The sequence below is a fragment of the Mesoplodon bidens genome (assembly GCF_964165515.1).
Source record: "Mesoplodon bidens genome assembly, chromosome: 7".
Classification (NCBI taxonomy): Eukaryota; Metazoa; Chordata; class Mammalia; order Artiodactyla; family Ziphiidae; genus Mesoplodon; species Mesoplodon bidens.
In genome coordinates this window covers 3,524,594-3,549,433 of record NC_138164.1, presented here as the reverse complement: position 1 = coordinate 3,549,433, position 24,840 = coordinate 3,524,594, and the positions used below count along the sequence as shown (strand labels likewise).

At 45.8% G+C, this 24,840-nt stretch overlaps 1 protein-coding gene across 7 annotated transcripts in view; it reads right to left on the bottom strand.

The window, feature by feature from the left end:
• Positions 1-748: 748 nt before the first annotated feature.
• The window catches only part of SNX19 (sorting nexin 19), a 37,153-nt gene continuing 13,061 nt past the window's right edge, over positions 749-24,840 (bottom strand). For 3 of the 7 annotated variants that reach the window (XM_081240442.1, XM_081240443.1, XM_081240444.1), the window contains exons 9-11: positions 4,008-4,192; positions 3,126-3,213; positions 749-2,186 (exon numbers count right to left, since the gene is read on the bottom strand). In XM_081240442.1, coding sequence (XP_081096568.1) covers positions 2,054-2,186; positions 3,126-3,213; positions 4,008-4,192 — 406 coding nt within the window. In that variant the 3' untranslated portion in view covers positions 749-2,053. Of the gene's footprint in view, positions 2,187-3,125; positions 3,214-4,007; positions 4,224-21,753; positions 23,474-23,496; positions 24,824-24,840 lie in introns of those variants that run through there. The other 4 variants (XM_081240449.1, XM_081240448.1, XM_081240445.1 and 1 more) reach the window with 4 other exon arrangements.

Below are 24,840 nucleotides of genomic sequence, written 5' to 3'. Positions count from 1 at the left end.
GGAAGTATCAGAAGATTGCTTAGAATTTACCGTTATAGGGGTTTAACGGTGTGTCAGCTTGTGTACTGGTTTTGTGTCATATCTGAGCCAGAACCAGTAGCAGAGATTCAAAGCAGTATAGGTGGCAAGTACACACGAGAGCAAAGCACGGGGAGAGACGGGCAGCAGAGCCTCTCCTGGAGAGCACCCTGGCCCTGGCGGAGGGAGGGAGGGGCGGCGCAGTGTCGCTGGGCCCCCTGCAGTCCCTCACCCTGCACACACTTACCACAGGGAGAAATGCTGAGCGGCTTCTCCTGTGAGTGCCCCAGGTGGGAGACGCTCTGAGAACTCTGGAGCCAGAAAGTGACTGTAACAATCAACTTTTTTGTTTTGGTTTTTGTTTGTTTTTTTTGCCGTACGCGGGCCTCTCACTGCTGTGGCCTCTCCCGTTGCGGAGCACAGGCTCCGGACGCGCAGGCTCAGCGGCCATGGCTCACGGGCCCAGCCGCTCCACGGCATGTGGGATCTTCCCGGACCGGGGCTCGTACCCTTGTCCCCTGCATCGGCAGGCGGACTCTCAACCACTGCACCACCAGGGAAGCCCAACAATCAACTTTTTAAGGCAGAAGGAACCAAGTGACATGACCTTATTCATCCCCTTGCCTTTAGGCACTAACAGTACCGCTAAAGCCCCCAATTACCTCACTACATGTTTGATGGTTAAAAGCCTTCCAGGGTGGGGTGCAGGGAAGCAGAAAGATTTCACAGCTTTCTCCCGTGAGACGTTTTAATCTAAGAGAACTTTGACGCTTGTCCTAGACCCACCCTTTTCTCACCAGTCCAACCCCAAGACCCTCCTCCAAGTGGAAGGGTCCCGGTTCAGTGGCAGCAGGCACTCCCCAGCGAGCACAAGCTAAAGGGACGAGGGTGAGCGAACCCCCCGCGGCGAGACCTATGTGCAGCGCCTGCCTCCTGGCTCTCTGTCCCTCCTTTCCTTCCACCAATTTCTACGAATTGTCTGTCTTTCTAATGGACGCCATGCCTTTGCTTTCACCACTAGTGCTCTTCAAGACTAATTAGATCCTGAAGGAACAGGAAGTAAAAAGCTGTTTCTGGGTAAGCTGCTAATGTTCTTGGTTTAGAGTTAAAGATCCCTGCCAGAGACTTGTGGAGAGAGAACCCTCCCTCCTCTGGGCGTTCTCAGCCAAGAAGCAAGTGCTTCCCTTCCCTCGGGCAGCTCTGGGCTGAATGTGCAACGTGCCATGCGACTGGGTTGAAGAAAGACAGGGGAGGCCACAAAGGTCAAAACTCACTTGCTCTTGGGGAGGGGGTTAGAAAGCTAGTAAAGAAAACCTGCGGTGCAGCTATCAGGAGAGGGTATGGAGGGTCGGGTGGATCTACCAGAAGTGTTGTCAGTCTGTGCTGAGGTCTTTGGGACAGGAAGAGTACAGCCACCCAGGGAGAAAGCCTGCAGTGACACCCTCTACGGGGCCGATGTGCTGGAAGGAGTGCCTTGAGAAAGGTTTCCCTCTCTCTTGCGGGGCTGTTGGAAAGCTAGGTAGGACCAGGGGTCTGGCTTTCAAGAGTGGTCCCGAATGAATTTTCAGTTTCCTGGTGGGAAAGAGAACTCAGAAGATTGTCTTCTCCTCTAAGAAAATCTGGCTATGGTTTTTCTCCTGGTCTACCTAGAGCCTGCACTGGTGGGTGAGGCACACGTGTGCACGGGGCCAGGCTGTCGGCAAACAACCTGAGGGAGGAGGGCAAAGGAGAGGCAAAAGGGGCTCATTTCTCTACCTCACAGCTTTCTTTTCCAAAGGAAGCAGGATCCACCCACCAGCAACAGTCCAAACACCACCAAAGAGGCATGGAAATGGGTATGCATGCAACTGGTACATATACCCCCTCATTGCCTGCTACAAATGGAGTGTAAGTTGGGGGAGAACTGTGCCACTGAGACCCCAGGCCTTCTGAGCCACAGCCCAGTTCCAGAGGCACAGCCCTTCTGACTGGTCTCTGGGTGGCAGAGTAATGCTCCCTTCCTAACCTTCGAAGAAATGGGTGAAATAACCTCCGGCTAAGGGGAGATGCCCATCTTCTTGGGGCTGCCTGGGGTGTCTGCAGCAGAGCTGGTTATGGCGGACTCCTCAGCAGAGGCACTGAGATCCAAGAATTCCAGGATGATGTCCCAAAGGCAGTAAATCAAATGCCTGAAACAAATGAACAAAACAACTTAGAGGAGGGTCTGGCTCCGTCTAGAGACACCAGATCCTGTTTATGACATTTATCTTCCCTCTCCCTTTCCCCTCTACTGATATCCTTAGTGGACTCCAAACATCAACAGCTGGACAAAGCCTCTGCCATGAAACAAAAGTCTGTTGAACTCATAAAGGCTATGACCCTAGTAAAGGTGGAGATGGTACCTGAGACTGGATGTTAGGAAATTCTGCATTGCTTTATAGCTAGCTACATTAGCACACTGGCACTGCTCTGAAGAACTCTAAGGGAGGGAAAAATCCCTGTGATAACAACTTACTAAGAATTTTCGGGTTACCTGTGATGAGGTAAAGCCAGGAGCCTTGGGGTGCGACAGTTAACAGACACGGCGTGCTGCAGGACGGGGGCGTGAGAGGGGAGTGGACAAGCACTCAACACGTGCAAAAGATTCCACCCCAAGGCACCAGCCAGGGAACCACTGACCTCTCTGTACTATTCAAGGAGGGTGCACCAGCATTTCTGGTCCCCTTGTCAGAGGCCAACTCATCATCTTGTTGACCTCACATCAGGCAAAGACCCACGCTGAAAGTGCTGCCCAGGCCAAGGGCTGTTCTCGAGATGCTCACAGGGGCAGGCAGGTGTCAGGAAGAACAGGCCTGGGGGCTGACAGGGCCTTTTCAGTAGCTCACGTCGGGGCCTGCATCAAGTTCTTCCAAATGCAAACAGTGGCTGGTCCCACCGGCTTCCGACCACCTGACACCTGCTCAGGGGCCAGCGGAGTGGGTTTTACCCAGTGTGTGTGGGCCTGGTCATCACACTCCAGGGCCCAGGGCCCAGGGCGAGGAGAGACTGCAGCGCCGTTCCTCTCAGTGAGGCTGTTCACCCAGAAACCCGAGGTGCCTCAGACCAGAGACGGCTTCAGCCGTGCCTACCGGTTGATGAGGGGCTGCTGCAGTGACTCTAAGACAAGACTCCAGCTCAGCCGGCATTTGTTCACCCCAAGGATTTCTACGACGATATCTGAAGAGGAAAAACAGATGTGGTTTTAGTGTCACCGCTGAAGCTTTAGCTTCTAAGGGGTTTGTCTCCTCAAGATACCTGCTGTCTTTAATCATACTGGGTACTTCTGGCACACCTCTGAACCACACAGCCAAACTAAAATCATCAGCAAACAGGGAAAAGCCAAGAAAAATGTTTCTTAACTTTACATATCTAAATTAGAATGGGCCTCAAGAAACAATTTGGTAACCCGTCACTAAAGTGCAGGTACTTCTGATACAACAGTTTAGGTTGGAGAACAGAGGTTACTAAGAGTGAATAACACTGTCCAAGGCTAAGAGTTCACTACTGTACCCTGCTTCCCCCAGCACAACCACAGGCAACAAACTGCCTTCCCCGCCCTCCCAAAAAACCATATAAAGCAAAGGGAAAAAACCTTCTTCAGAGTTTGTTTTTGTCTACTGCTAAGGACCATACACTTCACTCACTGGCCCCAAGCTACCAAGCTCAGCTTCTGCAGGACCTATATCATTTTCTTCCCTGGTCCAAAATGCCATAAATTGGCAGAGACCAGGAAGTCTTCATCTGGTGGGAAAATGAAGAGACCTGCCTGAAAGTGAGCCTGCCCATTCCCTCAGCATCCCTGGAAGTCCTGACCATTTTCCTGTTAGCCTCAGAAATGGGGGGGTCAACAAATTTTTGAGTTCAGCCACAGTCAAGGCCCTTTTAAAAAACGGGGAAGGGTGTAGGTAATGGTGGTGAAGCAGGAGGGGAAGGAACAGTTATTGGCATAATCAGTCTCACTGTCCAGTCACCTGGCAGGACTCCCATCAGGCTCTGCAAGGCCTGTTTCTCAGCAGCTGCCTTCTGCTCCTGGGTCCTTACGGGTCGAGGATACTCAGGCAAAAGCCCGCCAGGCCAGATGGATTCCTGAAGAAGCCGGAGGTACTGCACCCAGCGCTGAGGACATGTCAGAGTAGCTACCTGCACCTCTAGCCACCTGTGGTCGAAGACAGAAGGGTCAGGTCAACCTGGAGGAAAGGATGCGGCGAGGCGTGAGTCATGTGAGCAATCAGAACAGAGCAAAGCCAAGTGAGCACCGACTCTCACGGGTGAAACCAAGCCAATCAACCACTTGGGATCACAGAATTTGAAGATGACTAATAATACTCTCATAATTATTCACTGAGCTCTGCTATGAGGCACGTGTAGTATTAGGGGCTTTAGAACAGAACATGAAAGGGGCCTCTGGCTCTGGGGAAGGCTGCACCTTTCCAGCTGTCCCCCAGTGGAAAGCACCAGAACTTCTCGGTAACGTGTACACACAGCCTTCAGAGTGCAGGGTTTGGTTGATTTTATACAAATCCCTCTCCCTGGCCACCCTGTCCGTATCCAGTTGCTCTTCAAGCCCCCAGGACCTGTCCTGAGGACTCCCTTCGTCTGCCCTTTGCTCCTTACAGACCAGGCCTTCTCCGTTCCAGTAACAGAAATCTGTCCCTTTGGCAAAACCTGTTCAAACTCCACCTCCTCCACGAAATCCTTCCTGAGCATTCCAGCCAGAAATGCTCTCTCTCCTCAGGTCTCCTTTGGCACTCAGTTCTAGAACACAGATTTAGCACCAGAATTTCACTTTGGAACATAAATTATTTTCTCATGTGTCTACAGCTTGACTTTTCCAACTAAATTGTAAGCACCACAAGAGTTCCCCATAACAAAAATTTCCCAAGGTGAAAAATTTGTTGATTGACTGGCAATTGTTCTTATTACAGTGAAAATTTACCCCTTTGTCTTGCTTTCAAAAACGAGTCAGTAACTCTGAGGGGGCAGGTATGCCTAACCTGCAGTTCCTGCAAGGCGTTTCAACGTTAATTCTTTACTTGTCTCTGTGTTTTTTCAGAGTGATACGGTCACTAGCTGAGGTTTAAGACTGCAGAGGCCTCCTTAGTAGGTCCCATTTTGAGACTGGCATGGCTGTGGCTGCGATGAATGAACCATCAGCCACGTTACTCACGCACAGAAGACTCTATTTGGTACCGCACCACATGCAGCTCATGCCACCACTCTCAACCCGAGCTACTTGTCGCCCATCCAAGAGCAGAGGGGGCTGCCAACGCAAACTTTATTTAACCTCCACTCTGCCAGACAGTCTGCATTCCACTCAAGCTAGGCATTCCAGCTTTGGGGGCTGCAATCCCCCAAGCCCAGGGCTCACAGATGATTCTAAGAATAGGAAGTCTGAAAGGTGATGGCAGGGCAAGAATGGCAGACGTCGATGGAGATCAAGAGCGGCACAGAGCTGCTCCTGCCCAAAATAGCCATCACAATTGTATTGTTATTGTTAGGGCTGCATCTCCTCCTTACAGGGCTTTTCATTCAGTGAGTCTAAGACGCCCGATGAAAGGGATCCAGTAGCAAGAATTCCTGTTCCTGTTTATAGAAGAGGGTCGCCAAAGGGAGGCGCATGCGGTGACCTGATGTTGACTTTAGCTAAGGTGTTGACTAAACTAAGGTGTAGCTAAAGTGTTGACTTTAGCTAAAGTGAAGGACCTGCACCAGCGTCTCACCTAAGTGATTTGAGGGAGAGGGGCAAGGACCTGAGAGTCAAAAAATTTAAGTCCTCCAAAGGAGCCAGGAGAATCCTTAACAAGAAGGCTTCAGTCAGCATTAGCTCCAGCTCAGCTTCTCATTCACAGACGCATACAATAGGCTGGCTTGCCCTTCTGTTTGCCCTTCTCTTTGCCCTCAGGAGCCAGTAGTACCTGTGACTCAACTCTTCAGAGAGATCTTAACATCCACTCAACCCTTCCTCGGCTAAGCATAACATACGACAGCAAACCTGGGCACCTCGGTCACCTTCACGGCACGTTTTACAACATATGAGTCTCACGGTTTTGAATTAACAGTCATTCACTCGATGGGAACAGGACCTCAGCTGCATTTGGGCAAGGAGGTCCTCTTTGTTCCCTTCCACAGTGACTGAGTGTCTCATGCACACATGCTTGATGCAAAACAAATGTGTGCACGTGGCAAAATATAAACTTACACAAATATACTAGACTGTACCTCATCAAACTCTACATGGGGGTATTGGGAAGAAGAATCAAAGTGTGAAAAAGTAAGAGTAAGCTGTTCTTAACCTACGAGTGGGAAGGTTAAAAAGAAATCTGTGTTTTGAAGCAAAAGGAATGGAACTTATGTGTCTGCAGGCCAGTGTGTCACAACAGCTTTTCCAGCATCAGTTTCTGGAATCTGCTGCTATCACTATTAAGCTAACAGACAGCTCAAGTTTCAAGGCGGATATACACACACATATCCCTCGGACTATTTACTATTTACAAATTATTTATAAGAAACCATCTACTAAATACAAATGTTACTGTTTACGTAATACAAGATGCATGAGGTAAATACGCTAAAATAAATATGGTAGAGAATAGCCTCAAATAGCACTGGTTTTATTTTCTACTACTATTCTAGTTCTGATATTTGATTTAGATATCTTCTTCTACCATCCTACCTTTTTCCCAAAGAAAAGAAGAAGAAAAAAAGCCAAACTACATCTGTTCTGTCTGGCCATCTCTGAATGATTCAGAGCACAAAGAAGCCTTACTAGGGGGCCCAGAATAGGCAATAAAATGAGAAAAAAACAACAACAGATGTACACTGAGACATGCAAGAGCCTCTATGATGCCAGACGTGGGATGCAGAGATCAGCGCATCCATTCCACCGGGCGCGCATGTCCAGTCCACGCTCAAAGGAACCTGGTCTGAAACAGCTATACGTAGAGGGATGAAGCAGTGGCTAAAAAGGGTACAGTTTAACACTAGGGCTTAAGATGGCACTTCAAGGTTAGCAGAAGGTCATTTTCCATCAAAACAGCAGAATCAAATCTCAAGAGTAAGGGGAGAAAGCTTTAAGGGACCACATCTAATTAGCCAAATTCCCCTCACTTCTTTTCTAAGATCGCTGCTATGGCTGAGTAGGAAGGCCCTGAACAAGTATGGCTTAATGGGGAGGGAGCGGGAGAAGGACAGTGAAATAACAGAAAATATTCACAAGAGCAGTAACAATATTCTAACAAAAATGCCTGGTGCAGTCTAAATGAAAGACAGTAACAGACTGCTTCCTGAATCCTCTTCAGCCACTGGGCTGTACCTCTGTATCCAACACAAGGGCGATGACGCCTCAGCCACTTACAACCAACCGGAAGTACCAAATACAGGTCAAAGAGAAAGAGAGAGAAAAAGAAGATGACGTTAAAGCTTCTGTCACTTTAAACAGATCTACAGATTGCAAGTGTCCACTCATCCTGTCACCCTTAGAGCAGGGTTAATGGTCATTTAAATGGGTTGCTGGGCACAGGGTATTTTTCAAACTGTGGCTGAACAGCATTAGAGGTCATGGCATCTACTCTGTGGTTTGTGACAACGTTTAAAAGAACACCTAAATGTAAATAGATAAGAACAGAAAAGATAGAAGTGCACTTCAAGTTTTGGGACCCTTTTACTTATGTATATATGGATATAGCAGATCTGTATTTGTGTGTGTGTGCGCGTGTGTGTGTTCACAGTGGGTCATGACGTAAAATGTATTTTTTACTGTGAGATGAAGTTTTAAAAAAGTTTGAAAAACATCGATATGGTTATAAGGAATTAAGAGTTCCAAGAGAAGGAGGAAAAAGCTCAAGCCACAGTTTTAGCCTCCTGGAGACAGTCCCCACGTCCACCCGCCCCCAAGCACCCTGTGAAATGTTTACAATGGCATAAACCCCAACACCGTGTTCTGTATACAGTCCTAGAACACTGCTCTGAGCATTTGCTCATGAAATCAGTAGGCCCAATCTATTGGGTGGAGAGAAAGGAGATCTTGAGGATGACGGTGTGGATCCAAGGTATTTCCCATTACACAAGTTGTTTTTGCCAACTTCACACCTGATAAAAGTAACAGTTCCCTTCCCTCTGATTCCTTTCCCAGGCCTCTGCCTTCCTGCTACGGCTCCTTCGTGTGTTTACAGACAGTTCCTCCCTGTCTGTGCTCAGCTCTAGGCTTCCCAGTCCTGCAGCAGCCAGACCCAGGTTGCTCGGCTGTGCCTGAGAGAGTTCAGGCCCTCTGACTGTGTATCTAGGTCACCATCCTTTCCTGCCCTGTGTGGGGAGAAGAATGAGGAGGAAATGAACTTCAAGGGCAAGAAACTCCTGTTTCTTCCTCCCAGTGACTATTGTGAAATCTAAAGTGGCTTGTAGAGTCTCACACAATTTCTTCTTTGATTTTTGCTTTCATGTTTTAAATCATGGATCCACATCTTTAAAACATGTGCTTCAAAGGAAGACTACTGACTGAACATCATGATTTAAGAATCTGAGTTCTATAGTTTTATAACTTAGCCACAAACAGTTTTTGTTTTTGATTAGTAATATATAAGTTGCAGATACAAAATTAATATGCTTTAATAATTGAAGTATTTTTAACCAAGGAGGTTAAAGAAATCCTCTGCTGAACCTTAGAGGTTATCTTTTCCAATGTCACCAATTCACGAATGAAAACACTGAGGAAAAAACAAGCATTTCACAGCAAGAGGCTTATAGAAACATACAACTTGAGAGCTGGAAGGAAAGAGGTTACCATATCCAACCTCCTCCCAAAGTAGAAATCCCCTGTGTGATATCATGGCAGAGCCAAGGGTTCTGGCCTCTGACTCCAGAAAGTTGGGCTTTTATCTTAGCTCTGCCACCAATGAGGAAAGTGACTTTGGGGAAGTTGCTTAATTCCTGAAAAGGGTAATTTCAATTCATTAGGGATGCTTCTTAAATACTGGCACCAAAATCTGCCTCCTTGTAACTACCAGCCATTGCTCCTATTTATACCCTCAGAAGTTTAACAGGAGGTATTAAAGTTACTTGGTCAAATCTCTTTCAAAAGACAACACTATGCATTTTTAAATTCAGCTGTTGTGCTAAGTCTCCTCCACAAGGTATATACATCTTTGATTCTGCCAACGTCAAGGTTGAGCACACAGAAGACACTCAACATCAGATGAATGAAGGAGAGAAATGAATCATTCCTCATCCTGGTTCCCTCCTCTGGGTGTGGGCTGCTTTGTTATTCTCTCTTAAAATGGAGTGCCCAGAACCAAACACAACTTCCAGATGTGCCCTGACCAGCAAAAAATGCAGATTAGTGCCTTGCTTGACCCAGACACCATACTTCTATTAATATAGTCAAAGGCTGTGTTGGCTTTTTGGGCACACACATCAAAGCACTGACTCATACTGAGTTTGCACTCAATTAGAACCCTAAGTCCACGTATGTACTTTAACAAAAAACCACATGTGCCTGTTAAGCCTAGACTTGTCCTTTTGTACTTGTGTAATTAAGAAAAAAATCTAAATGCTGATTTATAATATTTATTTCTATTAAATTCCATCTTGTTTGCTTTAGACTATCATTCTAATTCTTTTAATCCTTTTGAATCCTGACTTCTGTCACCCAGAGTATTAATTTTACCTCTAAGATTAGAGTTACTTGCAAATTTCTGATGAACAGGGTAAGTTCAATGCTCTGTCACTAGAAAATGCCCTCCAGGCTATCAATCTATTAGCTACTTGGGCTAAAGACACTCAGTTAGCCATGGACCACTTAAAAGTACCACAGTCCAGACCATTTGTGTCCATATGGATATTAGGAAAATATGGCATAAGCTTGTTGAAATTCACAGACAGTATAACAACCAATGCATTCCTTTCATTTAATGGTCTGATAGTCCTGCTAAGCCAAGAAAGAAACCTTGCTAATCAGGCAGGGTGCATTCCCACTGAATGCACACTGGGTTCCAGGGCTTGCTGTTTCTCTTCCTGAGTGTTCACAAAACATCTACTTAATAATCTACTTCAGAAATTTCCAGAGATAAATGTCAGGGTCAGGAGCCTGTATCCACTTTTTATAAGGCCAGATATTTGTCCATCTCCAACCCAACACATCTCTATATGGAAATTTTCTTAATGATCTTAGGTCTTCAATGATAAATACAAATTCTTTCAGTGCCATGGAACAGAATTCATCTGGGTCAGGTACATGAGTTTTAAAGCAGACTGAATGCTCTCTTATTATTTTCATTCCTATTTTAGTCTTCAATTCTAGTTTAAACACATTTGCTCAATTCTTCTTGTTAGACCCTTTTCCTTTACAGAAAAAAACAGAAATTAAATACCCTAGGCAAAATGTATACCAATTCGTTGTTGAATAAATGATTTCTCAATGTAACCAGTTAATACTACAGCATCTGTTCCAAACAATTTACCTGTATTTTCTTTGTTCTTCTTGTTTTTAACATGTGCGTTTTTTTTGTTTTGTTTTTTTAAAATCTTTTCCACTAGCATTTATCCACAATGTCAGCTCCTTCTGAGTCAAGCATTTTGGACACCATTCTTACCAGTTCTAGTTTCTGTTCTCTGCATTACTCAGTATGTTTCTCCTTTCTCTGTTTTTTATATATGTTCATCTATAGTCTGATCTCAGTTAACTACTCTGGTTTCATTTGATGCTGATTCTTTTTCTTTCTTACTGGAGTCATGTGTTTGTTTATTCCATTTACTCAGTACATACTGGTTGAGCTTCTTAAAAGTGCCAAAAGAATAAGACTGTAAAATTTTGAGGGGAGGCATCTCAATTCATTTTGGTATATTCCTCAGCATTTACTGTAAGAGCATCCTTCATATAATAAGGCATCAAATATATACTGAATGAATCAACCTTATTCCAAAACTCTCAGCGATAACTTCCAGTGTTAAAACTTTAAGTTCACTTGTTATTATGGCATATAAGACAGGATTCTCAGTTATGTTCTTCTGTGAATTCTAGTACCTCTCACCTACCTCTACTTTCCTCTCTGTCAGCTGTTTTCCATTACATCCACTTGTAGCTGTATCTGAGTTTTTCTTGCAGCTTCCTCCCCTTTGCTGAGTTGATGGGTCTCCTGTCAAGTATACTCTTCCTACTCCCCTTGGGTTATGTTTTAACTGCAGTCAGGAGTCCACCAGGTGAGCATCATTCGCCAGAGGAAGAAAATTCAAAAACCTTTCCTCTGTACCAGCTACACAATTAACTATTCATTCCACATTTTCCTTTTTCTTCCAAAGACAGAGCTTACGGATAAAAGAAAGGATGAAAATCTAGGCCTCCAAGTCCTGAAGTTTTCTACTAAAAATCTCAAAATTGTTAGAGATATAGTCCATGCCTCCTCATGTGTCATTATTTCTTTTTACACAAAGGTAGGTAATAATCTATTGATTTATTGATTTAATAAGCAACAAGAAACTTGCAGTATCCCAAGTCAGACATCCTGTTGAGAAGGATACTATGCCGTTCTGTTAGTTATGCTTCTCAATCCACAAGGTAGGAGACAGAGTCACCCTTGACTTCTCCTCTCCTCCATCCCTAGTCCATGTGCCCCACGCAACAGCACATAATTACTGCAACAATTACTGAAGCTAGTTGAGCGACCTCCTCAGGACTCAGTTTCTCATGAACTCATCACCCCTTTACTATCGCTGCAGCAATCATCTTACTTTCGGTCCCCATCACCTTTCATTTCTGTCAGTGTAACTCTTTCCTAATTTCTCTCCCCGGCTCTAACGTTTTTTCCTTCCATTAATCCTCGACAGCGCTATTTAAGTGCTTTTTCTAAGTTACAAAGTTGATCATGTCATCATCTGTTTAAATCCTGTACACGGTTTCCTAATAAATGGGGGTCGAATCCTACGTTCTTTGAATAGCGCACAGGGCTCTGTATGGGTCGGTGCCTATTGAACTCTTCGGTGTAATCTCTGGCCACTCTGGTTGCACGTCGTATATTCCCAATCATACCTGACTTCTTCGAGTACCATAAATACGCCACACTGCTTCACAACTCTGCCTTCAATACTCTAGTCTACAATGTCAGCTCTCGATTTCCCTTCATCCTTTAAATCCTATCTCAGATGTCATCTCCTTTATAAGCCTTCCCTGGGCTTCTCATAATTTACTTAGTCCCTTCTCTTAATCATGTATAGAGTTCTTTTTTTTTTTTTTTTGCGGTACGTGGGCCTCTCACTGTTGTGGCCTCTCCCATTGCGGAGCACAGGCTCCGGATGCGCAGGCTCAGCGGCCATGGCTCACGGGCCCAGCCGCTCCGCGACATGTGGGATCCTCCCGGACCGGGGCACGAACCCGCGTCCCCTGCATCGGCAGGCGGACTCCCAACCACTGCACCACCAGGGAAGCCCTAGAGCTCTTTTTAAAGTCCTAACTTCATACTATAACTCTTTATTTATAAGATTGCAGGGTAGGAATTTGGGGTCTTTTTTTGTATTTTAATCACTTAACATAGTGTCTGGCACATAGTAGGTAATCAATAAATATTAGTTACTACGTGAATTAATGGGACAAACACTGGTCTTAAAGCATGGCGCACAGCTCAAACTAAGCTGTGCAGAAGGCAAACCTCCCAATACTTAAAGCAGCAACAGAATAGTGAGCTCTTAATTATTTGTGCTTATGGAGGAGGACAATAATTAAAAAAAAAAGTAGACAATCTAGAAATCCTTTGTATTTGGCATTTGAGATGTATTTATATAAACATTTGGCAGATTTATTTTCCTAAGAACTTTTTGTTTAGGCTAATATTACAATTGAACTGTGTGCCAATACACCAGCTGTAGGGTGACCGTTCTAAGAAGTATACTGGGTAATAAGTCAGCTGAGCTACAATTATGAACTGGTCATGAATAATCCATGCAATTCACACCTGGTTATGTACTCCCCCGGAAGGGAAGAGAGGTGGAAGGCAAGGGAGTGGGTCAGCTGGGCTTCGTGTCTGGCACACTCCATAAATCCTAGAGAGGAGAGACAGCTGCCAGCAGTCTTATGTTTTTGTTAGTTTTCCTGGCAAATAGGCCCAGAGGATAGAAGAGACTCAAAGTCAAACAAAAGCAAGGGGGTTGTGAGGGCTGTGAGTCACACTTGTATTTTGGGAAGCACTCCTGATGGATGGAGCAGCATCGGGCTGACTCCAACCAAGTACTTGAAGCTAGTAAGAAGAATATAAGGTAGCAGAATGTCTGGGTACAAACGGCCAGAAGCAAAGGTCTGCCTACCTTCCTAACAAATACAGAATGAGAGGGAGCCGCTTGGGGGTTCTGTGTTCATGGGATAAATGAGATGGATGGCAAGTGGAAATGTTTACAAATCTGTTCTAGACTTGAGCAGTGTGACACTTGTAGGATTCCAATTTTAAAGATGATTACACAAATCTATGCCCCTCTGAAGGCCTTCAGGACAACTTTTCTCAGCCCCACACTATGTGGCCATAAATGTACCATAAACCAGCTCTGAAAAATCGGGACCGATAGACCTCAAAGCTGGGCAAAATCAGTCACACGTTTTGGATATCTGCCCGTTTTTCATGACCCAAGTAAAAGCTGCAGCAGGACATCTTTCTCACAATCAGTAACTCCCTCCGAGTCTCTGGAACCACCATATCTCTCCTCCAAGTCGGAGAGATTCCTGTCCAGAAGAGGCCATCACAGTTTTCACCCCAACACTGCACATAAAACTGGTCCATACCCTTCAGGGGAAAAAAAAAACTCGGTAGCCAGAAGAGCCACAAAGGCTTCACATAGCGTGTTGTAATGAGTGAGAACAGCACTGAAAAGCCACACACAGGATTGAGCCTGGTTTGGCCACTTAGAAGTGGAAAAAACTCTGAGTTCTGGATTCCTTCTTAAGACTGATTCTTGCCTTGCTTCCTTCACAAAGTTATCAAGACGAAAGGAGAAAAATGAAAGCATTTTTGAAAGTGCTTGTGTGTTTGCGTATGTGTCAGAGAAAGACTCCTTTGGATCCTCTTGAAAAATTCTACCAGATCCAAGGGACTAAATGATGGCAGGATGCTGAGGGAACTCTGCATTTCATCCTTTAGTTTTCCTTTTGTAAGACTTACTCTCCTCCTGTCAGGTTCAGGAATGTAAACATTAGAAGGGCGAACCATCTTGGTACTGTTTACAAAGGTTGAGGAGGGGGTCCCTGGGGTGATGGGTAACTCGAGGACACTAGTTCAGAATCCTTCCTAAAATGAGACCTATCTACACTCAACGATGAAACAATCACCACAGGGACTGCAGGATCCAAAATGACTCCCTTTCCTTCTTTCCTTGGTCCCGTGTGAACAGCACGCCTGGCTCGTTCTCAGTCACCAGGTAGTTATCCTGACCCTTTCCTTTCTCAGCACCTACGGTAGGGAGGTGGGTGGGGAAAGGAAAGGCTGATTCAAATGGCCGCGCATTCAGAAGAATACTGTGTCTGGTGGAGGGTAAAGGTCAGGGAGAGGGAGAGAAACACTTAGCGCTGGAGCACTGGGAAGAAGGGCAAGACACAAAGGAGGGCAGCAGCGGGAATTTAGTGGTTGTCTTGACAACCAGACCCCTGTTGTTCCCAGGGACTCTACCTCGCCGGCAAAGACGGTCACTACAGGAGGGGAGAAAGGAGGGGGACTCCTGGAGGAGGGAGAGGTGATGAGGAAGTATGTGCTCCACTTGATGCACCGGCTCCCAACGTCCACAAACATTAGAGATCACAGATTTAGAGTACGCTCAGCCACGATGTGGATGAGAAGAATTAGGGATGTATGTAAACAAGCAGACATGGCAGAGTTTCAAATTATGCCGTGAAAACGGCGAGAGTAAGCTGGAAACAACTAGCCTTGAAGAGAACAGAGGATGCACGTGAGAAGCAGATGTCGAAGTTAAGACAGCAGGACACACACTGGCAGGAGCTGGGGAAGAAGGAAAGCGAGTATCATGAACAGAATCACCTTGGGGAGGAGAACGACCCGAAGGTATCTGGCTCTGAGTTAACTGTCTACAGGCAGAATTTGAAAACCTTTCCAAACAGAAGGCTATCCATCCTGACACTAGGAATACAGGACACAGCAGTGACAACGCCAGAGCCTCCACACAGCAGAGACTTTGGGGGCCCGACTTGTGGTTGGAAAACAAGAGGGAGAGAGGAGGAGGTGGCAGAGAGAGTCCCTTGAAGCTGTATTTACACAGCAAGCACACTGTGTTTACATAGATTCTGTATTTATGGGGGTTAAATCACCCCAAGAAAACCTCTGGTCCTATAATTTTATCAGTGTTAGATAAAAGTATGTTTCCCACCAGTTCACCTCGACTCCCTCCCTGCTCCAGTACCAGACAGGCTGCCGGACACTTGGTGAAGTCTCTGTCTCAAGACAGAGGTAAAGGTCAAAACTGAGGCATTAACATTGGCTCCGTCTCCAAACCAAAGTTGATAGGAAAAAGCCAAACGATCTCCACCCGTGGCTGAAAGCAACAGGCTGATAAGGTTCCCAGCATCAGTGCAATCTGATAATCTCTACCTCAGTGACATGTGTATCTAGGACTTTGGTATCCTAGAAAGGCCTTCTTGAGCATAGGACCAACTAGCTTACAGAGAGTACTGACAAAATTTTTCAACCTCAGATGTCCAGCTGATTTTATCAGCTATAAAAACCCTGGTTCACTCTGGGTTCCTGAGTCAAAACGGTTCTCAACAAATCAGCTCTAGCACTGAATCCCCAAGGGGCTGCTCCAAGGGGCATCTTCTGGCTGCACACACTGCTCAGAGAAGTGCATGCTGAAGGACAATCAAAACAGGAGGAGGGGAAGGATAAAAGAAACTGGGCTGGTCTCAAAGTCAAGGGCACGAAGGAGAGGGCAGATAAGTTGCCTCTGAATCACGGAGCGGGACAACGAATGGTTTCATTACTATCACCACCAGGGCAAGGACCTAAAATTGCAGAATAAACAGCTCCCTCAAAGAAGGCAAATAGGTATCGTTTAACCTGTAGCGCCACCTGGTGCCCAGGGAGAAATCCCACCCTAACTCCCCCAAGCCCAGTGAGTGGCAGGCGGGCTTTCCATAATGTATTTAACAAAACAAAAGGATCCCTCTCTGCACACAGACACTCAGAAAGGGGCTGGCTGAAAATATTCAAAATATGTTTAAAGGTTACTTTTAATTGTAAAAGTAAAAATAATGTCCCTTTCCCTCTTTAAAAATGTTTCAGTGCCTGGAACATTCTTTACCCTAAACCGGTCTAAATGATTCCTATAATGCAAGGTCTAGCTTTAAACACTTTCCTCTCTAAAGCCTACCTAACATTTACCCCCAAGAATCCTTATGATTTTTTTTTTTTTTTACTGTGTTTATGGTCTATACTGTGCCATTTGGCCTCACACTGTTCAGTATTTCTGACTCTTACGGATTACCTCTTCTCTTAGGCTGAAAGGACCCTAACATAGAAATGACGCCATAGGAGGTCTGAAGAGCTAGTTCCCAACAAGTACTTAAGCAGACACAGGCGTCAAATCTTACACAGACTTTTCAAAGATTATCTGTAAAGAGATCACCATACAAGAACCAAATGAAGTGAGTTTCCTAGAAAGTAAAGGAAGAGGGCTGGGAGTACCTGGCTTAAGGGGCAGCTCCCTGGCTCTGAAGCTCTGAGTTTCTGCTCTGGGTATGACTTGGGGAGATGCTAAGTAAGTATGTGAGGAGGACAGGATGGCACTCAGAGATAGCTCACATGAAGGAAGAGACCCTGACCTGAAGGATGCAGAAAAGGCCATCTGTCTCACGGGGTCTTTGCTACTAACAGAACAAGGCAGGCTCACTATAAAGACCTCGCCAAAAAACCACTGCAGTGTAAACACATTATCTGTCCTACATCAGACATGTGACTGCCCTAGCAAATAAGAGGCCCAAGGAAATGGAAGGTGGAGCCTGTAAAGATGGAGGAGGACTCCCATTTATTGAGTGTCACCACATGGCAGGCATGCAGCAAGAGGCCTCAGTCACTTCATGAGCGAGGCACCGTTACTCCCACTTGGAGAGTAACTGAGGCAGAGGGAAGCTGAGTGACTTGTTCTAAGTCACACAGAGAACAAGCCTCAAAGCATGACTTGAATCCAGACTTCAAAGCCCACATCCTTACTTCCCCATGTGGAAGCAAAGAGGCTGAGAAGGCAAAGCAGCAACAGATGCTTCCAGAGGGGGCAAGCTTAGATGGAACCTCACCGTGGGAGGCCCACGATGGCAGAGGGCACTGTGTTCCTCTGGAAAGGAGATGGCCCGAGGCCCAACCACGGCTCTGGGAATGGGAGCTGCCCAACTAAAGACCTGTGGGGCAGGCCAGGAAGGGGGTTTCCCTTTACATTTGTGTTTCTCATCCCCAGCAGCACTGGGGAACCCCTGAGACTCTCACCAGTGATGAGGACAGGGACCGATTCAACTGGAAGGGCATGTGATGTTCATTCATCTGACAAATACTAAGTGCCTTCCATCTGCGCGGCTAAGTGCCTACAACAGAATGGTGAGGAAGACAGAGTCCCTGCCCACAAGATGCTTACAGTCTGAAACTGTCCTCAAAAAGTGTCTTAGGTTCCTCTTTGTAGTTAGAGAGGCAAGAGATACCAATAACCTGACTTGGAAAAAAAGGTTTTAAAGCTTAAATACATCGATGCTATTCTGTTTTTTTCTTAACTGTTACCACTTCTGTACCTTTGTTTGAGACTATGAGAGTGTAAGAGCATGCACCACACACAGAAGTGCAAATGCACACCTACCTGTTACAACTTTAAAGATGTATTCAAGTAGAAACTGTCAGTACCCGACAGGAAAGGCATTATGCCTTTATCCTAAGATGGGAGTAGAATAAAAGACCCCTAAGAAATATGACAGTGAGGTCACTCATACAATTGGAGACTGTTGCGGCCCATCCTGACCCAGTCTACGGAAGTGAAGAGCTTCCCTTTGTCAAGGTCTAGTGGAAGAGGCACAGGACAAGTAGTGTTCCTCTTCCCCAGGAAGCACAGTACAACCTGAACAAAGGCACTGCTGCAGAACATAGATTTCAGCCCCTTAAAACCAACCCGGGGCTAGAACTAGAGGGCCAGGAGATAATCGGACAGGAAAACTGGAAGACTTAGTTTGAGATAATTTTGTATCTGGGACTCTTGCAAAAGTATGCATTTTTCTACAAAAGCTACGCATAGAAAGAGATCAGGTGTAAGACGCCACAGGCACCAGAGCTGAATTGAAAGAGAAATTTATGGAGCAAAGGAAGAAACCATAATCCATGTTTCCTGAGAAACTCTGAATCGTAACTCTGATAATCTTTTTCTGATTGGAAATAGGATTTAGAATAGAGATACCAAAGGGAGACTATATAATTTCTGATCCAGAAGTGCTTTAAGAATACAGATGGAAATGAATTTATATGCTACCATCAAATACATGTGTCTCTGAGGCCAGACAGATGGAAAGTAAGAGAGATTAGACGGAAGTAGTGCACAGGGACTTTCAGGTGAGGCCAATTCTAGTGGCCGCTGCTTCGTGAGAAAGCTTGCTCAGTGGGGAGGCCCGCGTGCAGTGGTAGGAAGGGCACAGGCTTGCAGGCCAGGATGACTTAAGTGGAATCTCAGATGTGGCCCTTACTAGCTCTATCATTCTGGGAAGCTTCTTTAATCTGAGTATCATTTTCCTCACTTATAAAATACATGTCTACCTCAGAGAATTGAACTGCACCTTCGTATATAAAGTACACAGCTGCTTACCTGATATAGTTAGTATTTAATAAATGTCAGTTCCTTTTCTGTTGTGATTGCTCATGACCTTTCAGTGGTGGGCCCGGAGCTCCCCGTAAGATATAACCATCGTCAGAAACACCATTTAACTATCTGCTACTTAGACGTGCCCACCGAGAAAGAGGCCCTTGAACGGACTCCACTCAGAGAACACCTAAGATTCTGGAGTGACCCAAGAGAATGGCAGAGGCAGAAGAGCCCATGGTCATCCATTCATAATTGCCCTTCAGGAAAATGAATGTTCTCACCTGCGAACACAGCCCTCTCCAATGGTCCCATACCCTGTCCACAAACCTTCTCCTGACCTTTCCTGAGAGATGGTTTGTAGAGACCTCTTTTCTAAGAGAACGATTCCATGGCCTGGCACGAGGTCCAGAGCTTGCCATTTAATTTTCTCCTGGACCCACTGCTTGCTGAACAACTTCACCTGACATATTCTTTTTTTTCTTCTTCCTCTCTGTCTGCTTCCTGACTTCACGTACTTTTCTACCCATAGATCGCAGGACTTTCTCTTTTCTCCCAGCTCTTCTGCCATGCTACTCCAGTCCCACGTGCCCTCAACACACACACATGCTCACTCAACCACACTCACTCTTTAAGAAATCCTCACACAGATGCCAGGAATGTGTCTGCTGTCCTTTTGACACAGAGTCTGATGCCATCTTCGGGGCCATGCGGAGGGCAGAGCCACAGGACGTGGCATTCGTGTACTCTGCTGCTAGCCTGGCTCGTATTTTTATCGTGGCTTTGCTCTGGGCATCCAGGCAGGGAACCAGGCCAGCTTCTTCTCATTCCTTCACTCTATATCAGGACTCCATAATAATCTCACCCCTCACCTTGGCTGGGTCTTCCTGCCCCAAACCTTCTACCATCAATGGAGCACAGTACATCTCTCCTCTTTCCCTCCAACCCAGTCAATGTCTGAGTACTTGTCCAGTTCCCTAAACCTGATTCTCACGCATGCAGGGATACTGTCAGTTTCTCCTGTTTTCGGACATGAGCAGTCTACGCAAGCTGGACTCACTCCTTGGCTTAGACTGCTACCCCCACTCCTCTCCCCTCCCTTAGACTCTAAGTCCAAATAAGGAGTGCTCCTTCTTACATAATTGGATGTTCCCAGCACAGAAGCTGACACACGAGGTCAGGCGCGCATGTGTGCAAGACTTCCCTTTGACTTAACGATGCCTTTTTTGGGCATCTAACTTCTCTTCAGCTCCCTGCCCCCTCTCTCTCCACACCACCAACAATCAAGGGAGATTTATGGAGCCCGGCTCAAATCAGAACTCTTCCAACCTTGGCTTGGAACGAGGGGTCAGAAGGTTGAATTTACTCTCTCTCTTCTTTTTCCCTTGCAGGCCAGAGATAGAGAAGGAGGGGGGAGGAGGGGAGGGGAGAGAGGGAGAGAGAGATTGAGCCTGTGCAGGAGAGAGAAAAAGCGAGAGAGTGCATGCTTCTGATCTGGCAGCGAGCGGTCCCTGGCGTCCCAGGCAGTTAGTTATGCATATAGGTCTTTTAAGGGAGCAAGGAGAATAAGGAAAGCTGGAAGCAGAAGAAATTAACTTATCTTCTTGGAGATGATAATGCTGGAGGTTGGAAAATGATGACATTTTTAAAAGGAGATGCGTCTAAGTCTAGATGCCATCAGGGATGGCAGTGTGCTCAGGATAACCAGAGAAGTGGCGGTAGCTACCCGTGGCATCAACACCAACCCTCCTTCTCTTTCGAACTTAAAGAAAGAGAATCCAAGTGTTCTGCAAAAGGATATGGCTCAGACACAAGTGGTTTCAGGGAGAGAACAAACATGCTGCCTCCTGAGCAGCAGTCACGGGGACAGTCTTGGAGAGGCCAGCACTGAACCGGCTGGGACCACCCACACCTCTCCGTCGTAGCGAGGACAGGTGGGGCAGGAGGTGCTGCAGCTTTGGGGCGGTATCACGTTCCAGCGTATTTGCTTACCAAAGCAAATAACGCCCAAGAATGTAGCACTGCATGAACCTCTTTTTAAAAATAAAAATGCAAGCTGTCCAGGGGACAAGTAACATGGGCTGACTTGAGGGTGCTGCAGAGTGCTCTGTGTTATATGTGAGTGGGCGTATGTGGAAATGCAGTTTTTGTTTTACAAACTGACTGGCAGTCTCCTCTCGGGGAATGTATACTGCTTTGCGTCAAAGATTTTGGGGCTGGCTTTTATTCCTTCAAATCATAGAGCAAACATCTGATCCTGAGAGACAGTCACCATAGCTGAACATCAGACAAACCTGGGTTCAGACTGTGCCTGTAGTATACTTATTAGCTCTGTGATCTTGAATGAACAACCACAGTTCTTTGTAAGCCTTTGCATCTTTGAGACGGGGATCATAAGAGGTCTTTCACACGGCTTTTGCGGGCGTTCAGTGATATGCTTGTATTGCTCAGCACAGTGTCTGCACAAAGTAAACTCTCAACAAAAGCTTGCTGGATGGTAAACCCTGAAGCTGATAAGACTATTAATGTCTACACTCTGAACCCTGAACTAAGCCCTGTCTTTCCCATGTGTACCATGCACATGGAACTTGCTGGTATAGACCACGGGCCACAGGCATCAGATCCTCTAAGCCCTGGAGGGGGCACTGGGATTCCTTCTCCGATGTCCATGACTTCTTGACTGCTATCTTAAGGAAGCTTCAAGAACAATATGAACCCAGCACAAGATAGTTGAGGAGAGGGCCAAGTATATCATTAAAAAAGCTGGGAGTAATGATTTATAGAGAAAGGTGAAAAACCTTGAAGAGGGAGGAGTGAGACGCTTCATGTAATTCTAGTTTGTAGAGGCTCAGGGCAAGGAGGGTGTCAACATCTGTGTTCCTATTTCTGTTGCAGCTCATACAAAACAAAATGGACTTAAGGATAAAGTTTTATTAGATGTAAGAACTTTCTGACAGGAAGAAATATGGGGCAACTCAACAAGTACAAAATATCATCGCTTGGAAATACCTAGGATGAACAGAGGTTAACAGACCACAGTTACAGAGAGTTTTCCAAAAGTAACTAGCCACAAAATTCAGTTCTTGCACAGTATTCATTTTGGCTTCATTCAAATTCACTATAAACATTCAGAATTTTCTCCCTTTAACAACAAAAAAAGATGCCACCCAATTCAAAAAAAAAGTGAAAAGAGAAGAAAGTCAAGGGAGATTCAGCCACAAGCCCTCTCCCTGATTTTGTTTATGGCATGAGCTACATTCACCAGACAGCCATCTACCCAGCTAATCAGGTGTGGTTCCAGTGGAACTGTCAGGGTATGGGGACGGAAAGGGGAGGAACTTAGCCTGACTCCAAGTTCTTCTCGTGAGGAAAGGTGCGACTTGATTCCAGCAGCACCAGTAAACCTGGAGAACAGTGCCGCACCCTGTACAGAACCTGTGCTTGTCTGTGCTGCAGAGAGACCAGGTGGTCTGCCGCCTACTGTCAGACGCGGGGATGCTCTGGTTGTCGCCTTTGCAAATGAGTCCATTGGTATAAAGTCACCTTGAAAGGCCTCACACGCGGTCCCGTTTAGAAGAACAGGGGTTGTGTGCAACCGCAGAGACAGGCACAGTAGGAGCAGCGGAGGCTGCAGGAGACTGATCTGCGTGGGGCATCCTCAACAGGGCAGAGAATCTGGGGCCACTAGCCGGAGGAATCAGAAACAATGCACTTTTTACCCTGCTTTCCTTTTCCTGAAGCGCAAATATGAAGACCTAGCGTTTACTGGACATGTTCTATGCACCCAGATACCTACTGATAGACATCATTACTATTCCAAAGCTCAGACAGATTAAGGACAGCAGAGTCGTGTACACTGAAGTGGGTAAGAACTCGGGCTTTGGAATACCTGGGTTTGATTTCTACCCTCACCAAGCATTCACTTTGTGATCATGGATAAAGCCCTCAGTTCTCACCCCCGCTAAACAGTAAAATATGTAAAAGCAGGCACCATGTCTTACACTGACCAGCTCTTAATATTTTTTCAGTGAATAAAGGAATAAGACCAAAACAATCACCCTGCTGGAGAGAGAGAGGAGTATTTTAAGGTAAAGTGGGATGTGTGCCACAATGCAGGCTTACCCATGTCTACAGTCAGGTCAAGGCAGTGCTTACACTAGAGAGCACCATCTATTTACTTCACAACCCACCCTCCACCTTACTGTCTCCTCCCTATCACGAGGCAATTTATGATCATCGCCCACGGAGGTAATGCAGCCCGGCTTGGAATTCTCACAGCCTGCAATTCCCCTGGATTTAATTCTTGTATTAAAGCTCCCTAGCTACATAAAATACCATTTCTTCAATGACCTTCCTGTAATTCCCCAAATACACTTCTCTCTCCTTTCTGGCCCAAGCTCTTTAATATTCTGAGTTATTCAAACTTCAGGTAACCTTCCTACCTTTTTTATATATGAATCTCAATCCTTTTTGAATTTCTCCAGATTCATCTGTACTTTTCTGTTACTACTGAATAATTTCTTGTGGTCTGAAACCAATTTATCATGTAAATGACTTCAGGAGGTGGGGAGTCAACGACGACACACTAGCTCGTTTAGGATGTTCCCATTTTGGGGGAAGGTGAGCAAAGGTAAGCCTAACAAAGGAAGAGAAATGAAGCCTCAATCAGCAACATTCACACGTGATTGAACAAAACATACGAAGACTCTACTTTCCAGTATAAAGGTATTGAGAAGGGAAATGTTTATTCTTTTGTCCAATATTTAATGAGCATCTTCTATGTCCCAGGCCCTGTGGAAGCTGCTGGGGACATAAGCCAGTTCTGGCCCTTAATGAACCACTGGTCTAGGGCAAGGTTTCTCAACCTCTGCACTACTGAGGGTGTAGATACATCCTATTCAGGGTAGGATAATTCGTTGTTGTTTAGGGCGGAGAGGGTGCTCTCCTGGGTGCAGGATGTTTAGCAGCATCCCTGGCCTCTAGCCATATCCTGCCTCCCTTCCCAGTTGTGACAACCAAAAATATTTCCAGATATCGCCAAATACCGTGGGGGAAAACTGATACGCTGGGTGAATCACTAGTTTTGGGAAAGTAGACCATTTCTCTAATATACTGTGTTAAGTATTATTATCAAAACTTTGAGATTAGAGAAGAAGACTCCTTAGATCCAGGGAAAAATGGGAGAGGATGCCATAAAAAGTTTCACAGAATAAATGACATTGAATGTTGATGTTTGAAAAATATTTAGCAGTAGGCCAAGAAGACAAGAAGAGGGGAAGTTTAGGATGCAGGGAGAGAGCAGGAAAAGAACGAGTAGAGAAGACAATAAGGCAGAGACAAGAGGATGAAGAGAGGCCTGAAGGAAGAGCATCCACAGAGTACTGAGGCCACGGTGGGTGGTGTGCATGGGGAGAACTGGAAATAAGGCTGGGACCAGATCACGTAAGAAAGGAGTTGGAATTTTACTATAATAAATGAATATGTATTTTAAACACAGTGGAGCCCTTTTTCAAACAAAACCTTACCTAGACCCCCAGTCTATTAAACTGATCAAAATGGTCCACTCGGTTCTCCCCGTGGCTTCCAAGTTGGCTTCTGAAGCGCCTCTGTGGAACCCTAGAACTCTGGAAAGCATGTTGGGAAAATCACTCTTGTAGGCCACAGAGCACCCTGATGGATATTAAGTGCAGGACGTATGTTCATATTTGCTTTTCAGAAAAAGCAGCCTTGAGGTAGAGCTGAGTATGGAGGAGGGACAAGGGTGAAAGCGAGGCACAAAGACCAGTCAGCATTTTATACGTGGGCTTCACACGGAGACCAGTCTTCAGGCTGCGATACACAGGAAGAAGCACGTTGGCTTTGGAGTTGTGCACATCCAGTTTCAACTTCCACTATGTCATTAACTATGGCCTTGGGTATGTTGGTCGACCTTGCCAAACTCTACTTTCTTATTCTGTGAGATGGGGCTACCTAACTCACTTGGTTGCTGTAAGAAAATATACG